Source organism: Balaenoptera ricei, chromosome 12, assembly GCF_028023285.1.
Source record: "Balaenoptera ricei isolate mBalRic1 chromosome 12, mBalRic1.hap2, whole genome shotgun sequence".
NCBI lineage: Eukaryota > Metazoa > Chordata > Mammalia > Artiodactyla > Balaenopteridae > Balaenoptera > Balaenoptera ricei.
This window is the reverse complement of record NC_082650.1, coordinates 21,593,658-21,614,294: the sequence shown is the minus strand read 5'-3', so window position 1 is coordinate 21,614,294 and position 20,637 is coordinate 21,593,658. Positions and strand designations below refer to the sequence as shown.

Genomic DNA, 20,637 nt, shown 5'->3' with positions numbered 1-20,637 from the left:
GTGGTTCTTAATTTTTACAAAACATATATTACTATAAATTTATCTACCAATCTGAAATTTAAATCTAAAGTTATTCAGTGTTTCTATTTTCCTTTCACACTTTAAGTTCTCATTGAACATCTCCCCTTATTTTGTTAGGTTTATCCTGTTTGACCTCTTTTTGCAGACTTTTTTGTGAATTATAAAATAATTGTTTCCTAATCAATAGGTATTTAAATATACAACTACATCTTATTAGCTTCTTACTCATCATTGTTTTTTATCCCGTGCCTTCTCTCTGGGTTGACTTTTCATCTTACTGAATTGCATCCTTTACCAATTTTTAGTCTCCGTATCTGTATCTATGAACATGTCAATGTTTTGCTCGTGAATGGTAGTAGAGCTGGGTATACAGTTCAAGGTCAACATTTATTTTCTTTCAGCTTCTTGTCTGCTGGCATCTGTGGCTGCTGATGAGAAGTCTGTGCTGGTCTAAATGTCATGACTCTCTTTCATTGCCAAGATTTCCTGTAAGTTATTTTCCATATCCATCTATTCTTCTCTCATAGCCACCTATTTTCTTTTCCTATTTGTTTTTGATAGATGTCATGCCTTCACTTATCTCTTTGATAAACATAGTTATTAAAAAATCTTTATGAGACTTCCATAACCTTGATATCATCAATATTGAAATCATGTTCTATGGGGTATTTTATTTACTTGCTTTTTAAAATATTAGCAAACAATTTGGGAATTCAGTTTATGCGTTAATTTTGAGTGGAAGGTCATTTTTTTTTTTTTATTGTTTGCCTCATTGGGTTTGGTCTTGACTCTCTTCCTCTCTAATAGTTTTATGGTTTGAAGTTGCCTCCACCTCGTCCTTCTGGTCCTCCAGTCTAGAGTCAGGTCTTCTAATGACTTTTGGGTGTCCTGCTCTATTTTGAGGGGATATCGCAGATCTTGTATTGAGGGAGACAGCACGAAGCTTATTTTGTTCTTGGTTGTGAGGGTTTATCTTCCCTCCGCCCACCTAGGCTTTATAAAGTCTTGGCTTCTGGAAGTAAGTCAACGGCCATTTTTTTCAACTTCCTTTCTTGAGTCAAGGAGCCCCTTTCAAGGAGAGCCTGACTCTGACCCCTCCTTTCTTTTTTTTTTTTTTTAATACATTTATTTTATTTATTTTTTATTTTTGGCTGCGTTGGGTCTTCGTTGCGGTGCACGGGCTTCTCATTGCAGTGGCTTCTCTTATTGCAGAGCATGGTGCGCGGGCTTCAGTAGTTGTGGCTCACGGGCTTAGTTGCTCTGCAGCATGTGGGATCTGCCCAGGCCAGGGCTTGAACCCATGTTCCCTGCATTGGCAGGCAGATTCTTAACCACTGCGCCACCAGGGAAGCCCCCGCCTTTCTTTCTTTTTTTTTTTTTTCCTCCTTTCTTAAGTGGAGCTCTTTTAAATCCATCACCACACAGGAACCAGGCACCTGGCCTCCAGCCTCTACTTTTGCCCCTTGAGCACAGCAGGGCTCAGTGGAAGCTCAGTCAGTGCTTTGAGCTTTCCATTCCTTTCTAATTCATGGAAATGGTTATCTAGCTTTTCAAGCCCAGCTGTGATTTACCTATTTAATATTTTATATCGCATTGCTGTGTCTTTGGAGGAGAAGGGTGGTATTCTGGACCAGAAGTCCAAACATGTCAGAAGACTGTCTGATGGCTATAGCTTCATTAAGGTCTAGATGCCAGCTGAAGTTCTGAATTTGCTGAAAAGTTTCATGGCCTCTGCATTAAGATGTTATCTAAGTCTGTGTGAATAGAAGTCATAATCTAAGGATCATGTATAAGGAAAGAGAAGCAAATGTTAACAAGTAATTCAGGAGACCCCTCCCCACAGCCCCACCTTACGACGGAAGAGAAATCTCAAAAGGAGAATGGTGAGGGATAATCCAAAACATATGGATATGAAGTAAATATTGTCCTAAAATCCAGATAATATAACATGAGGTAAATATCTAGTGTTTTTCTGCCCAGATCTTCCTGGAGATACTATCTGTTGCAGAACTTCATCCTGTAAATTTTTTTTTTGTAGTAGTAGTTCAGGGACTGGGTTTAATACTTAGGAGAGTTATAAATCCAAGCCCTTTACACATCAAAACTATCTGTTCTTGTCAAAGCAGTGGCCGAAATCTTTTCAGAACAGATTTCTGGTAGGGACCAGGAGCAAGCTTGACGACCTCCTAAATTGGTAGTCAATATTTCGGCACTTCTTTATTTCTTTGGATGAATCAAGAAATGACAGACTGATCAGGGTGTCCCAGAGATCTGCTGGGACAAGCAACATAACGACGTGGGTGATTCATTCTCTGATTCTTCCATTCTAAGGAATAGAGTCTAACTTGGTAGCGAAGGATCCTAATTGGTCCCTGAAAGCCAAACCATGGTATCTGTAGCTTATGGTTCTGGAGTTGCTCCAGCTCTTGGAAAAGCCTTTCTGCCTCTAGCTTTCCACAGCCTCCATTTGAGCTGCTCTTGGTCCACCGGGGCTCGGATGCCAGTCAGAAAAGTAGAGCATGGTTGCCGCCAGTTCTTCCCTGTGTCCCCAACACATGAAAGCATCTCCTAGGAAAGCTGAGAAATAAGGTGAAAGGTACAGACTTCCAATTATAAGAGAAACAATTACTGGAAGGTAAAGTACAACCTGGTGACTATAGTTAACATTGCTGTGTGGTGCATTTGAAAGTTGTAAGAGAGTAGATCACAAGTTTTTATCACAAGGGAAAAAACATTTTTTTCTTTTGTATCTATATGAGATGATGGATGTTAATTAAACTTATTGTGATAATCCTTTCACAATATATGTAGGTCATTATGCTGTACGTCTTAAACTTATACAGTGCCATGTCAATTATATCTCAATAAAACTGGGGGAGGGGCGAGAAATAATGTGAAATAAGCAGAACTTTTCTAGGAAGCTAAGACATCCTCTTCTTCTTTGAAACTGAGAGGGAGAGTTGCTAATAGAGGTTTTTGTTTGTTTTTGTTTTTGACAAAGATATGATACTAGCCAGGTGATCACTAGGTGCTTGGCAATACATTTGAAGGTGCTGGACGCCACTGGTCGCCTTGCAGTTGCTACCTCAGCTGGCCAGGCCTGGAGTCATGAACACCTTACAACCAACCTCAGGCAAACAGTTCTTAGAAAACCCGGCCAGTGATAGGTTGTAGCCTTCTTTCTGCAGGTGGGATAGCACAGAGGGTATTTTGGATGCAGGTACTCCAAATTACCACTGGCCTCAAACAAATCAGTCTGATTATAAGAAAGTTGAGGAATATAGATATGGGAAGGTTAATAAAAACAGGAACTAAATCAATTTTAAAACCTGATGTAGAGCATTAGGCTTATTGATGCTGCTACTATGCCATACAGCATCTCTGGAACCATTAGAAAGGGTCTGCTTTGTATTCAGGCATTCCCCACCTAGAGCATATTATTTGTGGGCCTGAATTGAATCAGTGGAGGGAGTGGGTTCTCCCTGGAGCTTGAGGAAAATGTTCCACTCACCATGCTTTTCCATTGTTATGCTGGCTTCTTCTGATGCTGGGTCGGGGCAGTGATGGTGCTGGTGGCAAGTAGGGAGACCTGAAGCAGATGTGTCCTTGGCAATTTGTGCAGTATTTAAATGGCCTGATTCTTAATAGACCCTCAATGTTAGTTTCATTATTTCTTGACACCTTTCTACGTTGCCTATCCCTTGTTTTTCTCTTACAACATCAGTAGTTCGAACATCAGTACCTGAACTTAGCAGGTGAGGGAGAGAGATTGTGAGTTCCTAAATAAGGAGTATGATCCTGAAGTAAAATAGTAGAAAGGATTCCTTCCTACTATTTTTAAATTGCAAAAATGTAGTGAAGGACCTTAGTCCCTCATCTGAAACCCTTGGAATCAGGTGCATTTCTAAATTCAGAATCTTTGCATTTTAAAAAGGTAACATAATGCATATACTATATATTATATATCAGTCCCAGCAGGGTCTGGACAATCGATTCCCATACCTGTAACATTAAAATTTCTGAAGCAAAATATGTTATTCACTCTAAATGAGATAAGTAAAGATTTTAAATATCCTCATGTCACTTCAAGTTTGTTGTGACACCAAATGCATTTTGGAGCCAAACTCTAAAAAAATTAAGAGTTTTAGAACTTTCTGGATTTTATCATTGTGTATAAAAGATTGTGGATCTTAGATAAATCACATCATGAGTTAAACGGCGTTTAATGTCCTGTTCTTGGAACCTAATCAGTGTTTATGAGAAAAAGTGTTTTTCAAATAATCAACAAAACAAACTTTTTAAAAAATGAATTTATTTTTCAATGAAGTATAGTTGATTTACAATGCTGTGTTAGTTTCATGTGTACAGCAAAGTGATTATATATATATATATATATATATATATATATATATACACACACACACACACACATATATATATTCTTTTTCAGATTCTTTTCTATATAGTTTATTACAAAACATTGAGTAGAGTTCCCTGTGCTATACAGTAGGTCCTTGTTGGTTATCTTTTTTAAAATAATTAATTAATTAATTAATTTTCGGCTGTGTTGGATCTTCGTTCCTGCATGTGGGCTTTCTCTAGTTGCTGCGAGCAGGGGCTACTCTTTGCTGCGGTGCATGGGCTTCTCATTGCGGTAACTTCTCTTGTTGCAGAGCATGAGCTCTAGGCACGTGGGCTTCAGTAGTTGTGGCACACGGGCTCAGTAGTTGTGGCTCGCGGGCTCTAGATCAGAGGCTCAGTAGTTGTGGCTCACGGGCTTAGTTGCTCTGTGGCATGTGGGATCTTCCCAGACCAGGGCTCGAACCCATGTCCCCTGCATTGGCAGGCTGATTCTTAACCACTGCACCAGGGAAGTCCCTACCTATTTTATATATAGTAGTTTGTATATGTTACTCCCAGACTCCTAATTTGTCCCGCATCCCACCTTTCCCCTTTGGTAACCATAACTTTGTTTTCTACGTCTGTGAGTCTGTTTCTAAAACAAACTTTTAGAACACAATCCATTTGTACTTTGGGGACTGATTGTATTAATAAAAATAATCGAGTCACATTTTGAACTGTGTGCAAAGATAATATAAATTATAATCATATTAGTCAGTATGCATGGCCAATAGATGACACTTCTTAGCTCTTCCTTACCGAAATCTCAGGCTTCATGATATTTCTTCTCTCTCATTTAGCTTTTGTATTTCCCTAACTCCTCTTCTTTTTTTTAATTGTCAGTTTGCCCTAGATTTTCTACAGATGACACTCATTCTGGGTAGTTGGCAGTCTTAATCAGGGCAAGTAGATGAGTTATGGAAGCCACAGTGATCTGAGTCTTAGGGGATCAAAGTAATTTTCAAAAACATATGAAGAATGTTTTTCTGAATATATCCTCACATTTGTGTGACAGAATTAAAATAATGGGGGTAAAAATCTCAGGGCAAAATCACCAAGAAATGCAACTTTTCTTTAAGGAAAATATATGTTATATCACAAATGAAGTAATTTGCCTAAACAATACAGGAACCTCAAATCTATAGGAAAATTTGGTGACATCAAAAAAAAAATACTTAGAAGCTGTTGAAATAGAAGACTAGACTATAATTTGCAAGTTGTTTGTCACTAGGAATTCCAATGACATAAAGAAATACTAAATAAATGAATTGCTTTTTAAAGTTTAACAATGCTGGGGGTTTGATAACACCAGAACTGTGTTTTTAAAACTTGTCAAAATAAAAAAACCTGTAGAGCACTTATGTGCTGTGGATTCATTGTATCATAGGTCAAATGAGGCCATTGTATTTTTTTTTCTATATCTGAGAAAATGCAGTAAACAGAGTTGTGTTGTCCCCAGAGTCTAATGTCATTAACAGCCTCAGGGCACAGCCCATGATTGCTTCAGCACTCTGCCCATTCTTATGCTCTGACCCCGGAAGCTGTCTCAGGTGTCTTTGAGGGTCATCTTTACATAGCCAAATTAAAGAAAAGTAGTGAAATGGACTTTCTTCTGTTAGTAAATACATTTCTCTTGATCCTCAAGTTTCTGTCGCTCAGATGGCTACGGATTGTAACATACTATAGGGTCCCCTGACATCTTTTGACAATTATTTCTTGTGTTATTAGTGACATTTAGTGAAATCCCTTTGAATTTCTCTGTTAGCATAGGTGGGCAGAAAATCTGACCAGAAATAGGAACGCCAGTCATGATGAAAACATAACAAAAATGGAATGAGAATACTCACCTTGTTAGCATTAATTAGAGCAGAAATATTAAAGATAGCCTTTATTTTAGAATGTTTGATCTGCTCTTCCTTGCCCACTCTCAACAACAACAACAATAACCAAAAATAAACTTTAAAATTCTGAATTGAAAAGTTGCCCAGTCATCCAGTGATGTCAGTGATAGAGGCTGGACCATGTTTAGATTAGTCCCCCCAAAAGGATAATTTATCGTATTTTTAAAAATTTGTTTTTACCTTTTAAATTATCTGTGCCTCTTCCTGCTCATGTTTGCTCTGTCATCTTTTGGAAAAGCACTGTGTTCTGCATAACATGTGCACTGCTTTTCGGAAATGTGCAATACACTCAACGTTGCAGTGATTTTTTTTTTTTTCTCCTTTGCTTGGAACAGAGGTGAAAACCCCAGTGGATTCAAGTATCCACTTGATAGGCTCAGTCTCTCTTAATCAGCCTGTAATGGAGCTAATGGCTGTATGTCATCCTTGGAGATATAAATTTCCTGGCGGTGTCTCCTGCAAACAGTGCATGAAGTATGCTCTGTGTGCCAGCAAGGACTGATAATCAGCAGAAGGGCAGGGTGCTTCATTAGCCAGGAGAAGAGCCAGGGCTCCCCAGCTGCCAGGCTCCAGAACTCGCCTCGCCACTCCTGAGACATGGACAATGCCGGTATGTAAAGCAAGCATGTAATTCTTCATAGCCTCTGGGCTCGTTTGCAGTCTGCACCCTTTGCTGCAGAAGGTTTGCCTATTTGTTGGTCTTATTCTGCACTTAAATGTTCAGGACCGGGAACTATGTAATGTGTTTAACCCTGCTGCATTGTCCACAAGGCGATCAGTGTTTGCTTTCAAGTTCAGGAATTGGGAACGCAGATTGTAATTCCACATTCACCTTTTGGAAGACTGCACTGTTATTTCGGCTGCAGGATGTGTGCTGGTGATCCTTTTGTGCTCAGAACAGTGGGGGAAAAAGGCATATAGTTGATGATAAAACTGTTACTAAGGGCGGGGGGCAAAGGGTAGACGGTGTTAATGAGCTGAACAAAAATGTTTTTTCAACATGACAGCATGCAGAGTGTAATAGCAGAAGAATTCTTGCGTCTGATGCTTAGTCTTCATGTTAGATGCGATGTAGGAAATGTCTCAGTATCCTCTGATATTTTAATTTCAGAGCACAGACATTAGTGGCCAATCATGTACCTTTTCATAATGTATTTGTTTTTAATATCTTTACTTGACAGCTAGACATACATGGCTACGGAAGTATTCTAATGCCAATCACATGATTAGCATAAAATTACTTCTCATGCAGAACTTTTTCTTTTTTCTTCGCTGTGTTGAACTTGTAGAAGATACGCACTCTGGGATTATTCCCCATTTCAGTGTTATTGACGCTAAATGCAGAATTCTCCCAAATGTGTTACGGATTCTCTGCCTCCTGAAAGGCATTGGCTCAGTTACTCAGCTGCTCTCAGTTTTACGGTGATGCCCTGCAGCGCCTGATACACGGTCAGCTCTGCTAAGAGGATACATCATTTAAAACACATTCTACACAGTGAGACCACCCATTTTTAGTAAAACATGTTTGTTTATGAAATGTAGCTGTTTCAGTCCTTGGTGCAGGTAGAGCAGGCAAGCAGAGATTTTGAAGGCAGAGTATTTTGAGTTCTGTGAAATCGCTTACCAGGAGTAAAACTCTGTGACTAAAATAATTTTGTATTTGACATTGAAAGCATTGAAATAAATTGGAACAGTACATTATTAGGGATGAACATTGAGAGTTGTGAAAGAAACACATATTAGGGGGTGTGTGTGTGTGTGTGTGTGTGTGTGTGCGTGCGTGTGTCTGCATAGTAGTAGTAGGAAGGAAGAGGCTGGGCTGATTCATATGCATTATCCACCCCCCCATCTTGATCATTAAAAAAATATGCCATAGGGCTTATCATATAAGCATGTAGGTATGATATTCCATGACAAGGCACAATTTCAAGATCAGCCCAAAGCTTCTCTAATTACAGCAGTAGAGTGAGTAAAAAATAAATAAATAAACTGGAATCCCTATTTTAGCCTCATTTAAAACTCCTGCCACCCACAATTAATTATACTGATGTCCTGGCAGAACTATCACTTTAATTCAAGCAAATGCCTTTCTTAACTGACCCATATATTTATTTAAAGGCCATTTAAGAAAAAGAAAGAAACTACTGTAGCAGCCTTTTTGTAGGTTTAAAAAATGCTAAGGATTATGATTTACTTTTTGGTCAACTATAGCTTAGGGGGATAAGTGTTTTCACAATTTTATATTTGTTTATGCTTTTAAATGCCATTAATAAAATACCTCTGCTCCTGACACGTTTAGGAATATTTATGCACTGTGTCAAGTGGCTTTTAAAGCAGCAGTGTCTATATCAGTTCAGATTTTAGGTGGAATCCCAAATATAGGTGTGTATACCTGTGAGTGGAATAACAGGCTTTTAAAAGACTTTTTTTGACTATTTCAGAAATAACATCTTTCTTATAATGGTTAATTGGCTGTCAGTGATCACTTTTCATGGTAATTTCTTGATGTAAGCAGCACGTCTTATAGCAAGGCAATGTAAACATGCATCTCTCACACACATACGCGCGCGCGCACACACACACACACACACACACACACTGTTTCAATAAATGGTATTGACTATAAGGAAGGCATTTAAGATAGTACTGATAAGTGGCCCCCCAAAAAAACCCCTCAAAATAGCTTTACCATTATACCAAAACACCCAGTTAACTTGGAGTACTGCAACTTCTCCAGTTTAATTAAAGCAAGATAATAATGTTGAATATCTGCCTAAACTTTTTTAATCAGAAGTGGGTTTAAGCCCTGATAACAGAGGCCAGCAGTTAAGAGCTGAGCACCAGTCCTAATGATTGGACCATCAGCTGCAAGGAGCCAGGCCTTCTTCCAGCAGGGTTTTCTGTGTTGGAGTTTGGATAATTGTTAGAAAGGAAATGCAACAATGGCTGCACATAAGCTGAGTGCCTCTCATTTATTCAGATCACACAGAGGCTGCATCAGAGATATTTGTGTGTGTGTTCTGTGATTAACAAATAAGGAAGGATGACTGCCTGGTATTCTGGCTCTTTCGATGTCTACGTGGACATTTCAGCAAGTGTGCCGGTGTGAGTCTGTCCACCCTCTCCTCAGCAGCAAAGAGCTGACATTCCTACTATCTCTGAGAAGGACACATCTCTTTCCCATAATTGCTGGCTTATGTATTCCTTTAAAAGCTTTTTCTGGAATAGCAATAAAATATTTATCAAATACTGTATGTAGAATATGTCAGGGCAGTCTAAGCAATATCTAACCTTGTCTTCTTTTGTTTTTCATACGACTGTCTCTTCTTATAAGTTCCATAACAACTCAGATGGATGGTCCTTTAGAAAAACAAGTCTGTGAACACATCTGCCATCTACATTACTCTGTCCCCGCACTTGTGTCCCTTTGCTACTTCTCTACTTGGCCTTCAACAAGTGGTTCTTACGAAAGCTGAGAGAGATGCTGAAGCAAAGTTGATTAGTAGTGTGTGATTAATCTCTGAAAAGCAATGTTTTGAAATGTGATTCCATATTTTATAGGGGTAGAGTATTATAAGAAGTTCTGTAGCATGTGTTGAGCTAATTTTTCCTTACTTGGGATCAAGATATTTCTGTTCCCATGTGGGTCATAAGAGACACACTCAGTTGGAGGGCAGGTGGCTCTGAGAGCCCTGAGCCCTCAGCTTACATTCTATCCAGTGGCTTAAGGGCTTTTGACCCTTGATGTACAATTACTGAATGTGAGAAGTTCACAGTCTATGAGCTCCTTGCAAAAGAGACTGGAGTGTTACTTGGGAACCAGATTGAAGAAAGGTTTATAATGGAGCGGTCAAGAGCAGCTGGTACTCTAAGATGAACCTTGGTTCTGCCATCTGCCATCCCAATGACCGTGAACAAGCTATATAAATTCTGTATCCATTTATTTTCTCATCTGTAAGTGCCAATAATAATCGTACCCATCTCATAGGATTGTCATGAAGAGAAAATAAGATAATACCTGTAGGACCTCCCTGGTGGCGCAGTGGTTGAGAATCCGCCTGCCAGTGCAGGGGACACGAGTTTGATCCCTGGTCCGGGAAGAGCCCACATGCAGCGGAGCAACTCAGCCCACGCGCCACAACTACTGAGCCTGCGCTCTAGAGCCTGTGAGCCACAACTACTGAAGCCCTCGTGCCACAACTACTGAAGCCCGCGTGCCTAGAGCCCATGCTCCGCAACAAGAGAAGCCACCGCAACGAGAAGCCCACGCACCGCAATGAAGAGTGGCCCCCGCTCGCCACAACTGGAGAAAGCCCAGGCACAGCAACGAAGACCCAACGCAGCCAAAAAATAAAAAATATAATACCTGTAAAGCTTTGGTTACAATGGTAATACTGAATGCATGTTGGCTGTTTAAAGAACCATCAGAAAACTGAAGCAGGACTGCTTTATGAACAAATATATGCTCTAGCAGGGCGGCGCTAGCAGAGCAGTGATGGTGTGGAAAGGTAGCAGAGGAGGTCAGTCACATGGCTGTCCCAAGAGTGTAACTGGAAATCGATGTGGGAGGTGCAATGGGGGTGGGACTGAGGGATGCCTTGGATACGGATCTGTAGAGCATGAGGCGTGGATAAGGAGGCAGGGGGAGCTAGACCAGTCAAAGCAGACCTTTGAGGTTTCTAGTTTGAGACTCTAAGACAATAGTCCTGCACTGTGGAACACAAGAGGAGTTTTAAGGGAAAAATAATGAGTTCCATTTTGGAACTGTTGGGTTTGAAACATCTTTGTGTGACCCACTAGCTGTAGTAGCTGTTTACCGATGACTTTTTAATCCAGTAAAAGGTGTACACACAGACACACACACACAATTCCTTACTAACCATGGATTTGAGATAATGCAGGATTATTTGTTTGCTTGTTTTTTACACCAATTTAAAATCTTTTCTATTTTACATATGCTTTGTTTTATTCAGCCTGGTAAACCCAACAGCAGCTAATGCTTCCCTGCCCTTTCTCCCCCAAGCCTGTGAGAGATCCTATGGTGTAGTGGAGAAAAAGGAGACTTTCAAATGCTTCTTGAAATGAAAATTTTTTCAACACAGATGGAGATAAGACCAGGCCCCGAGAAACATGCACCTAAACACTGAAATCATTTGGGTAAAGGCCAGGCTGTTATATAAGAAAATGTAAGCACAAAGACATTTCGTTTAAAACTGGTTCAAAACTTTTGTAGGAGAATTTTACCTTCACAGCTCAGGCTGCCATATAGCAAAGTTCCTGAACGACTGAAGAAGGTGATTCAGGAGAATGGTTACCTAATGGAGCAGATAGTTTATGTGAATTAATTTGTTTTTAAAATGAATGCTTTCTAGGACATTTGACTCTTTGAAAACTATATCTGGTACAATTTAAATTTTTTCCCTCTAATCTCCTACTTTCATGATGTCTTGTCTTAGTATCTATAATTTTCTTAACCATGATACTTTTTAGAAATATAACGGTATATACACATACATACATAATATATACACATGTATTTGTGTATGTATATAATATATACTTTATATATGTACGTGTGTGTGGATCCTTTGAGAGGGGGATTATCAATCTTGATGTAGGGGAACTAAATAAAAATTTAGAACAGATTTCCTTTTTAACTAAAAAAGAAATTCATTCTTATTCTCTGAAATGCTGCTTATTGTAAAAAATAGTTATTATTGAACATTTTATTAGCTATAAAACAAATAATTACAGCATTCTCCTTTGAATTTATTGTGACGTTTATTGTGCTATTGTAGCAGGTCATAGTTTATCAAATAAGTATTTCTAAGAGCACCCAGGATTCATATAAAGATATATTTCTAAGGGAGAGATTAAAATACGATAAGTAATCTGCTTTTTGGAACATCTGTTTTCAGAATGCCAATATTATTATAGAAATCACTGTCCTTTAAAACAAAAATGCCAAAAGGAAAAATAGGTTTAATAGGTGTTAAAACATGAAAGTACTCTAAAAGTGGCACTAAATTTTCTTAGTAGTTTTTACTCTAATTGTGCAATAACTTTGGCCTCCTGAGAATGAACTGGAGGACTTGGCTTAAGAGTGTCCTGGCAGAAACAGCATGACGTCTTTATTTCTGAAACAAAGTTTCAGGTTTTGTTTTGGGTTTTGATTTGGTTTTTTATTTTTCAGATCACTGGGATTAGTGCTGAGAGTTTTTTTCCTTTGCAACCACTCCTCTTTCCAAAGGCAAAACGAATTGTGATATTTCTGTATCTGTAAGATAAAATAGAAATTCTTGTCAAATGGCTTTCTTGGGTGAGGAAAAGACATAAAGAACCAGCAAGAATACACTTTGGTGGCAGAGGAGGGAAATCAATAATCTACCCATTTTCTAAATTATATGCCATTGCGTATTAATTTCACAGGATATTAATTAAGTTCCACCCCTTCCCTTTCCTGTGCACAGGCACGCACGCAAACACACAGAATTAGTGTTCAGGCATTTCTGGGAATTGCTGAGTTTAACAGTGTTAAACAGGTTTCTAAACATGCTAATAGAATTAGCATGTAAATCCTAGCCTGTGCTAATATTTATTGTGAGTTCCCAAGATGGAATACAGAAGGCAGCGTTTCCCAGTTGTGTTAACTACAGGCTCTCCTGGGGATGCCTAGTTACAAAGTATATAACTCAAATTTGGGGGGTCACTGTTAAAAGCCCTTCATTCTCATTTATGCTTTCCATTTTCACCTTACTCTTTCTCTCCTGAATTCTTCTCAACTTCCTGTTTCCTAATTTAGAAGCCATCTGGGGGAAGTAACAGACTATTCACTTGTGTAAATATCAATGCTTGTTTCTTTAGAGACTAAATATTTGTGTCAGCTCTGTCCAGGATTTCTCTTCTTGTTCCTCGTTTCTAGGCTTTGGGGGACTTCACTGCTCATTAGCCTCACCATCAGATGAAATAAAGAAGGAAAGGGAGCTAGGACTCAAACCTGAATTGGAAATGAGTGGGATTCAATTACATCTGTGAGATTAGGAACAATGTGCAGATTTTATTTATCCAAACTAACATTTCACATGAATTATTAAAAACTGATAATAAGAGATTTTATGCATTAAAAAGTTAATTTCAAAGTTCTATTTTGTAGGTCAGGCATCAAGAACATATATAACAAAGGCAAATCCTATTTAAATGTTAAATGTCTTAAAAGGAAGGGAGCTTACTTTTTTTGAATGCGTGTTATGTTCTAGGCACCAACTTCAGTATTTTATATAGGTTGCACCGTTAACCTTGCAATCAATCTGTAGGTAAATGTTATTTTCCAAGTTACACGTGAGGAAGCTGAAGCTAAGTAAGGGCTCACTAATAAGTAGTGATTTGTAAACCTGAGTCCAACTCTTTTTGACAATGGCAAAATTCAACCCAGCATTTTTCATGTTGTCATCTTGCTTTGAGAGTGGGAATTCTTCATCTTTGTATCTTCCATAGCATCGAGTACAGTGCCTGGAACGCAGTAAGCATATAATAAATATTTAAAAATTAAATCGAATGTCATTTAATTAGTTCAGAGCAATTTTTCCAAAAGGAAATTCTTTTTTAAGTATCAAGGTCAAAGACGATCTTATATCTAAATGCTCTATCAGATAGAAGTCGGTACATGGTAAGAAAAAAGATAGTTGTGTTTTTTCATAAACATTCATACATTTATGACAATTTGTAAAGTAGGATGCTTTTTGATAGAGTCCACCTGTAAAATTTATTACCACTATAAAAAGAGTATTTAAAATTTTCACTTGAAGGATATGATAATATTAAGATCATTAACAGAAATTATGAAAAGAGGCACAAAAGAATTTTAAAATGATATTTAAATAAAGTGCAGAGACATTATTCTGGACTATGGGAGAATTTGACCCTTTCATTTTCTTTCAGAGAGATCGTGGTTAGAGGGAAGGTCACAGAATAGTGGTGGCTATGTCTCTTTTTACAACACCTGTGCACAGCAAGGTCTTTCATCAGTAACGCTTACATTTCACATTACTTCTTTTCAAACTCTATACTACCCTGTGAACCACTACAAGATTTGAAGAACATGCTATGAGATAGTACTCTCTTTTATTTAAATTTTGATACATACGTCAAGAGAAGCCATAGTTTCAAAGAGAGGTTAGCAGGTTTTCCTACTGTTTGATATAAAGTATCTGCAATTATTTTGATAAGTAGCTCTGAATAGTTCTTTATTAGAAGATAATTCCCTAACATCCAGCTATCTATTCCCCCAAAATTACAGTTTGAATTTCCTCACATAAACCAATTTTTTCCAAATATTTAATCTTCTAATTATGTACAGTAACTAAAATTATGCCTCATTACTTTTCGGGCTTTAGAAACATGATTTCCTTTCCTAGTCCTGGATCATTCAGTCCTGGGGCAGTTTTTACACCTTTACAGGTGTGAAGTTCAAATGTTGACATCTGTTGCTATGTGGACCTGACTGTACAGGACGTACTTATTGTCAGTTATTTCCCAGGCAGCCTCTACTTCCGCCAAGCTGTCCTACTCTCTGTTCTATGCACACAAACACGCATGCGTGTCTCCCTTTCTTACCCTTGCTCTTCCTATTCTTCCCACCTGGAATGGCCTTTCCTCCTCACCATTCAGTCACTCTTTCTTCCATACATCCAGGAAATGTTTCCTGGTCACTCATTCTGCACCAGGCCCTGTGCTAGTCAGTGTGGGTACAAGTGAATGAGACAGAGCTTGTCATAATGAAAATTCATTCTAGCAGAGAAAGCAGAAGTTAATAATGAATAGATAAAATACTTGGGTTGGGATGAGTGCTGTGAACTTCACGAAGGGGCCTCAGGCCAATCAGGAAAAGCCTGTGGCTTGGCTTTTATTCTACCCATAGGTTTTGGGCGGAGTTGTGGCGTGACAGGACTGATGATTTCAAGGCATGACCATGGGAAGAACAGATGGGAGAGAGGCAAGAATGGAAGCCCCTAAGAATGAAATCCATCTAGAAGGCTCTAGATTGGGGTGTGACAGTGCGGGAGGGGAGAGAGAACTTGACGAAAACCCAGCTCTGTTTCGAGGCTCAGCACACATCCCACCTTCAGGAGATTTTCCCAACTGGTCTTGAAGCCCTGCCTTTCCTCAGGGCACTAACAGAACTCACCGTGCAGCTTTGTACTTCACGATAGTCTATCTGAGATTACCCTCCCACTTCATCTTTTTCTTGCCATTCTTTAAGCATCTTGAGAGCAGTTGACACATCATAGACATCTGCTGTGTCCTCCAAAGAGTTAGAGTAATAGTTCTCAACTCTGGCCGTCCAGTAGAACCACTTGGAGAGCTTTTAAATTATACCAATCTCTGGACCCCACCCTGGACAAATTAGATCAGCATCCCTGGAGTGCGGTCAGGACATTGGTGTTGGTTTAAAAGCTCCCGAGGGTATTTTAATGGGCAACCAGGATGAGAACTACTGTTACAGACAGCTAGAAATACCTACCTGGCAGAAGTAAGCAACCGCTCCTCCCCCCTTTCCTCTCCCTCTCCCCCTCTTTCTTCTTCCTCATCTCCCTCTTTCCTCCTACAATGAATAGACCAGTCTAGCTGAGGATTTGTGTTTGTGAATTATCTGCTTCTGGGTCTAATGTGAGGCTGGCAGGGTGAAGAGACCTCCAAGGAAACAGCTGAAAGAAAAAAGCAGAGGCAAAAGACTGCTTCTGGATGACACACCAGGATAGGAACACAGTAGGTTGGATCCAGGCTTTCTGTAATCCATCCTTTTGGAGTATGTGGACCTGATTAAGAAGGCGGTATGGAGAGACTTAGTCACCTACTTCTTAATCAGGAAGCGTGTTTCCTCCTCCAGCGTCTCTCAAGCAAATTAAATATTGAGTAACGATTCACCATAGCTGCAAAAATGTTCTCTGGTGAGACTTCACATGTAAGTTTTAACTAATAAGAGATGTTAAACATCGCTTGTCAAGTTTCATCTACTAGAAAAGTTACATTATTAGACCCCAAAGAAAACCGCTATGATTTAATCATCACTGCCTGTATCTGTGCTGAGTGGTTGGGTCAGAGCCACTATTAGACACCGATACTATACTTGCTGTATCATGTGACTCACCACAGGCGTCCTTCTTTTTAGTGATAGAGAGATAGGTCCTGTTCCATCTGATACGTGCCCCCCCAAACACACACACACACACACCAGAATGAGTTTCAGATCGTTTTGAACTGACAGTAACCTTAAATATTAAAGCATGGAGAAGATTTGATAATTTGTTTTTCTGGGTATTTTGGTTAATAAATGGTGCTTTTACAACCCCCGAATGGGAGAAAATATTTGTGAACGAAGCAACTGACAAAGGATTAATCTCCAAAATATACAAGCAGCTCATGCAGCTCAATATCAAAAAAACAAACAACCCAATCCAAAAATGGGCTGAAGACCTAAATAGGCACTTCTCCAAAGTAGACATACAGATCGCCAACAAACACATGAAGAGATGCTCAACATCACTAATCATCAGAGAAATGCAAATCAAAACCGCAATGAGGTATCACCTCACACTAGTCAGAATGGCCATCATCAAAAAGTCTGCAAACAATAAATGCTGGAGAGGGTGTGGAGAAAAGGGAACCCTCTTGCACTGTTGGTGGGAATGTAAATTGATACATCCACTATGGAGAACAGTGTGGAGGTTCCTTAAAAGACTAAAAATAGAACTACCATATGACCCAGCAATCCCACTCCTGGGCATATACCCTGAGAAAACCATAATTCAAAAAGATACATGTACCAGAATGTTCATTGCAGCACTATTTACAATAGCCAGGACATGGAAGCACCCTAAATGTCCATCGACAGATGAATGGATAAAGAAGATGTGGCACATACATAAAATGGAATATTACTCAGCCATAAAAAGGAACAAAACTGAGTTGTTTGTAATGAGGTGGAAGGACCTACAGTCTGTCATACAGAATGAAGTAAATCAGAAAGAGGAAAACAAATACCGTATGCTAGCACACATATATGGAATCTAAAAAACACAGTACTGAAGAACCTGGGGGCAGGGCAGGAATAAAGACACAGACGTAGAGAACGGACTTGAGGACATGGGGAGGGGGAAGGGTAAGCTGGGACGAAGTGAGAGAGTGGCATGGACATATATACACTACCAAACGTAAAATAGATAGCTAGTGGGAAGCAGCCGCATAGCACAGGGAGATCAGCTCGATGCTCTGTGACCACCTAGAGGGGTGGGATAGGGAGGGTGGGAGGGAGACGCAAGAGGGAGGGGATATAGGGATATATGTATATGTATAGCTGATTCACTTTGTTATACAGCAGAAATTAACACAACATTATAAAGCAATTATACTCCAATAAAGATATAAATTTTTTTTTTAAATGGTGCTTTTTACACTAGGGTTAATATAGAACTTTTAATGGAAACAACAAAATTCATTAAAACCATCTTTTATAATATTTGATTTAACTATCTCATGTTAAATCAAACGAGGATCACTTGAAAAAGTGTGGCAGAGGGTTTTAAACTCTAAATGGTTTTGCAAACGAAGCCGCTAGTATCAGAGGCTGTGAGGGACCCCCTCATCCTGCCTTTGCCTGTGATGTCACCCCTGCATCGACATTCCTCGTGTCCACCCCACCCCGCCCCGCCCCTCCTGCTCCACCTCCTGCCTCTTCTCCCCACCCCCCTCACTCTCACAGTGGTCTGACCGCTCTGCACTTCTCATCACTCCCCAGAAACACGCGTAATTTAAACATGCTGATCCTTCCGTGTGGAACCCCCATCGCCGCAATCCCCCCTCACCACCTTGAAAAGCCTTGTCCCTGGGTAAGTCCCAGCTCAAGAGTCCCCTCCTCTGTGGAACCTTCTGCAATTTCTCGGGATGGAATTAGTGGTCTCCCTTCTCTACGCACGCAGAACACTATCTTGTCCCATTCCCACATGTGTCAGGTGCACTATAATGCTATTCTGTGTCTGCCTCTTTGACTAGGCCACACGCACCTAAGGACGGGGCTATGTCTTCTTCATAAGTTCATCCCCTAGTGCAGCGTCTGGCAGAAGATACGTGTTCAATAAGAGGGCAAAGGGATAAACTGGCTGAAATAAAGCCTGAGGTATATCTTTTATTGTGTGCTTATACTTACATAGAAACGATGAGTTAATTTTTACTGGCAGTTGAGTGATGTAGTCATTTACCATTAGGACAAGCAGTGGGGAGCCCATCAGAGTCACCTATGGAATTAAAATCTGTCTATCTATCTACCTACCTATCTATCTATCTATCTGTCTATCTATCTACCTGCCTACCTACCTATTGCCATCCCAGGCCCACACCAGACCTACTAATTCAGAATCTCCCATGGGGGAAAAAGGATAGCTGTATTTTTAAAAAATATTTCATGGGTGACCCCACTGTATACCCCTGGTGAGACTCATTGCCCGTCTAAGGGACATTTAAGAAAGCTGCTCAGACAGAGCAAGTTTCCACTGCTTCGTGTGTTTTTAAGATAATTGATTGTTGCCATTATGAAATCACATTATTACTAGAATTATAAAGATCATGTGCCATTTACAAAAGTGCTCTGATAGATCCTATTGGAGACCTGCACTGACCTGTAAATGAAGAAGCATCTCTCAGTGAGACAGTTGCCTGGGAGTGGAGGTGAAGGCTGTGTTCTCTTCACCCGAAGGCTGTGTTCTCTTCACCCTCTCCCTACGGAGAGCACTCCCGAGGTTCCCTACCTTGACTGAGACGTGCTGAAAACTTCATCCACCCAACTTGCTTTTAATTTATCACCTGCTGCCTGCCTCTGTGTTTCATATACTTGGGTGTTATTTTCTTAGTAATGGAAAATTGGCAGCCATCCATTTTGCAAGCAGCTTAACTTAGGACGTTTTTAATAAGGGGATTAAAGAAAAGATGGCCAATCCTGACATCTGAGAACTGCCAGTATGGTGCAGTGTCCCCTGCAAGACTTTAGCCTTCACAGCGCCCATCATGCTTGTCTGTGGTACTTACAGAAGAGATGTTAGTAGGTGGAGCCAACTCATTTGCTCCAACAATACGCATTTTACAACATTCATTAACCTAAGGGTCACTCCTTTAAATTAAGAAAGTTCAAAGACATTTGTTTAAATAACTGTGTGACTATGACTCTAGTTGAAAAAAGCCAGAGAGTTGAAAATTAAAGCCAACTTTGTCTTCAAAATCCAGACTTTGTAGAAAACCAGGAGCCCTGTATCATACATTTAGAATGAAGCACCACCATTAACTTTTATATTTCCTGGCTTGTGTCAGTTCTTGTCACAACTCTAACCTTCTATAAACAAAGGTGTCTTTTTTGCTAACGGACATTGGCTCTGTCCCTAGAAGTTCCAAAGAAGGTTTTCATAGGGCCTCAAAACTACAAAAACTCCTAAGGTACTTTTGGGTTCCTGGGTAATTTTAAAAGAAAATCGAGTCCCACAAAACTGTGTTTTAAATGCAGAACAAGAAATAAGTGACTTTTTTAGAATACTGTTCATGCTTCAATAATATCCCTTTCATCTTCAAAAATGCTTACAAATATAGTTCATTTCTCACAGTTCTCCGGTGAAATATGTAAACATTTCAAGTGATCAGTTTTTCTTTTACAGATATGAAACCAAGGCAAAGGAGTGTATTTATGTATGTATTTTCAGAGATCAGCCTCATGCACAGCTTAACTGCACATGGGACAAGTTGTAATGACATATGAAAAGCATGTCTGGTTGAGGCTATGCTTGGCCATTTGCCAACTCATGAGGCATGGGCCATGCCAAATCTGATTCCCATTGACTTTTATGCAGAAGGAAAGCCAAACGCAATTTACCCTTTGGGTTGCATGCATTATTGTTTTTCAGGGAAATGTGGTTATATTTGTCCTGGCCACAAAGGCTGTCTCAGGGGAGGACAGCCAGATGGCTTTGGTCACAATGTCCATGAAACACAACTGTCCCAGTCTGTTATCTTGAAGCTGTCTGTACTTGGATATGCAATCTGGGGACCGGGGACCAGGGAAATCAGCTGGAAATTCCAGTAGAAGTTCATTAATTAGGGGGTCCAAGCATATGAAGGGCATGTGTTTATATGGCAGGTGGGGAGCAGATGCAGAGGGGGGGAGTACAAACCCCCAGGGAAAGGACAAGAGTATGAAAACTAGGGCAGCCCTAGCATTTGCACACACAGACTGGGCATGGAGATCCAGTTCTAGAGCAGGGACTGGAGTACTGGGTAG

General features: G+C 39.8%; 1 protein-coding gene across 1 annotated transcript in view; it reads left to right on the top strand.

Annotated features, from left to right (window-relative positions):
• The first annotated feature begins 6,763 nt into the window (after positions 1–6,763).
• Positions 6,764–20,637, top strand: part of PHACTR2 (phosphatase and actin regulator 2) — a 196,752-nt gene continuing 182,878 nt past the window's right edge. The window contains exon 1 of the mRNA XM_059941077.1: positions 6,764–6,933. Within this exon, the coding sequence (XP_059797060.1) occupies positions 6,921–6,933 (13 nt within the window). The 5' untranslated portion in view covers positions 6,764–6,920. The remainder of the gene's footprint in view (positions 6,934–20,637) is intronic.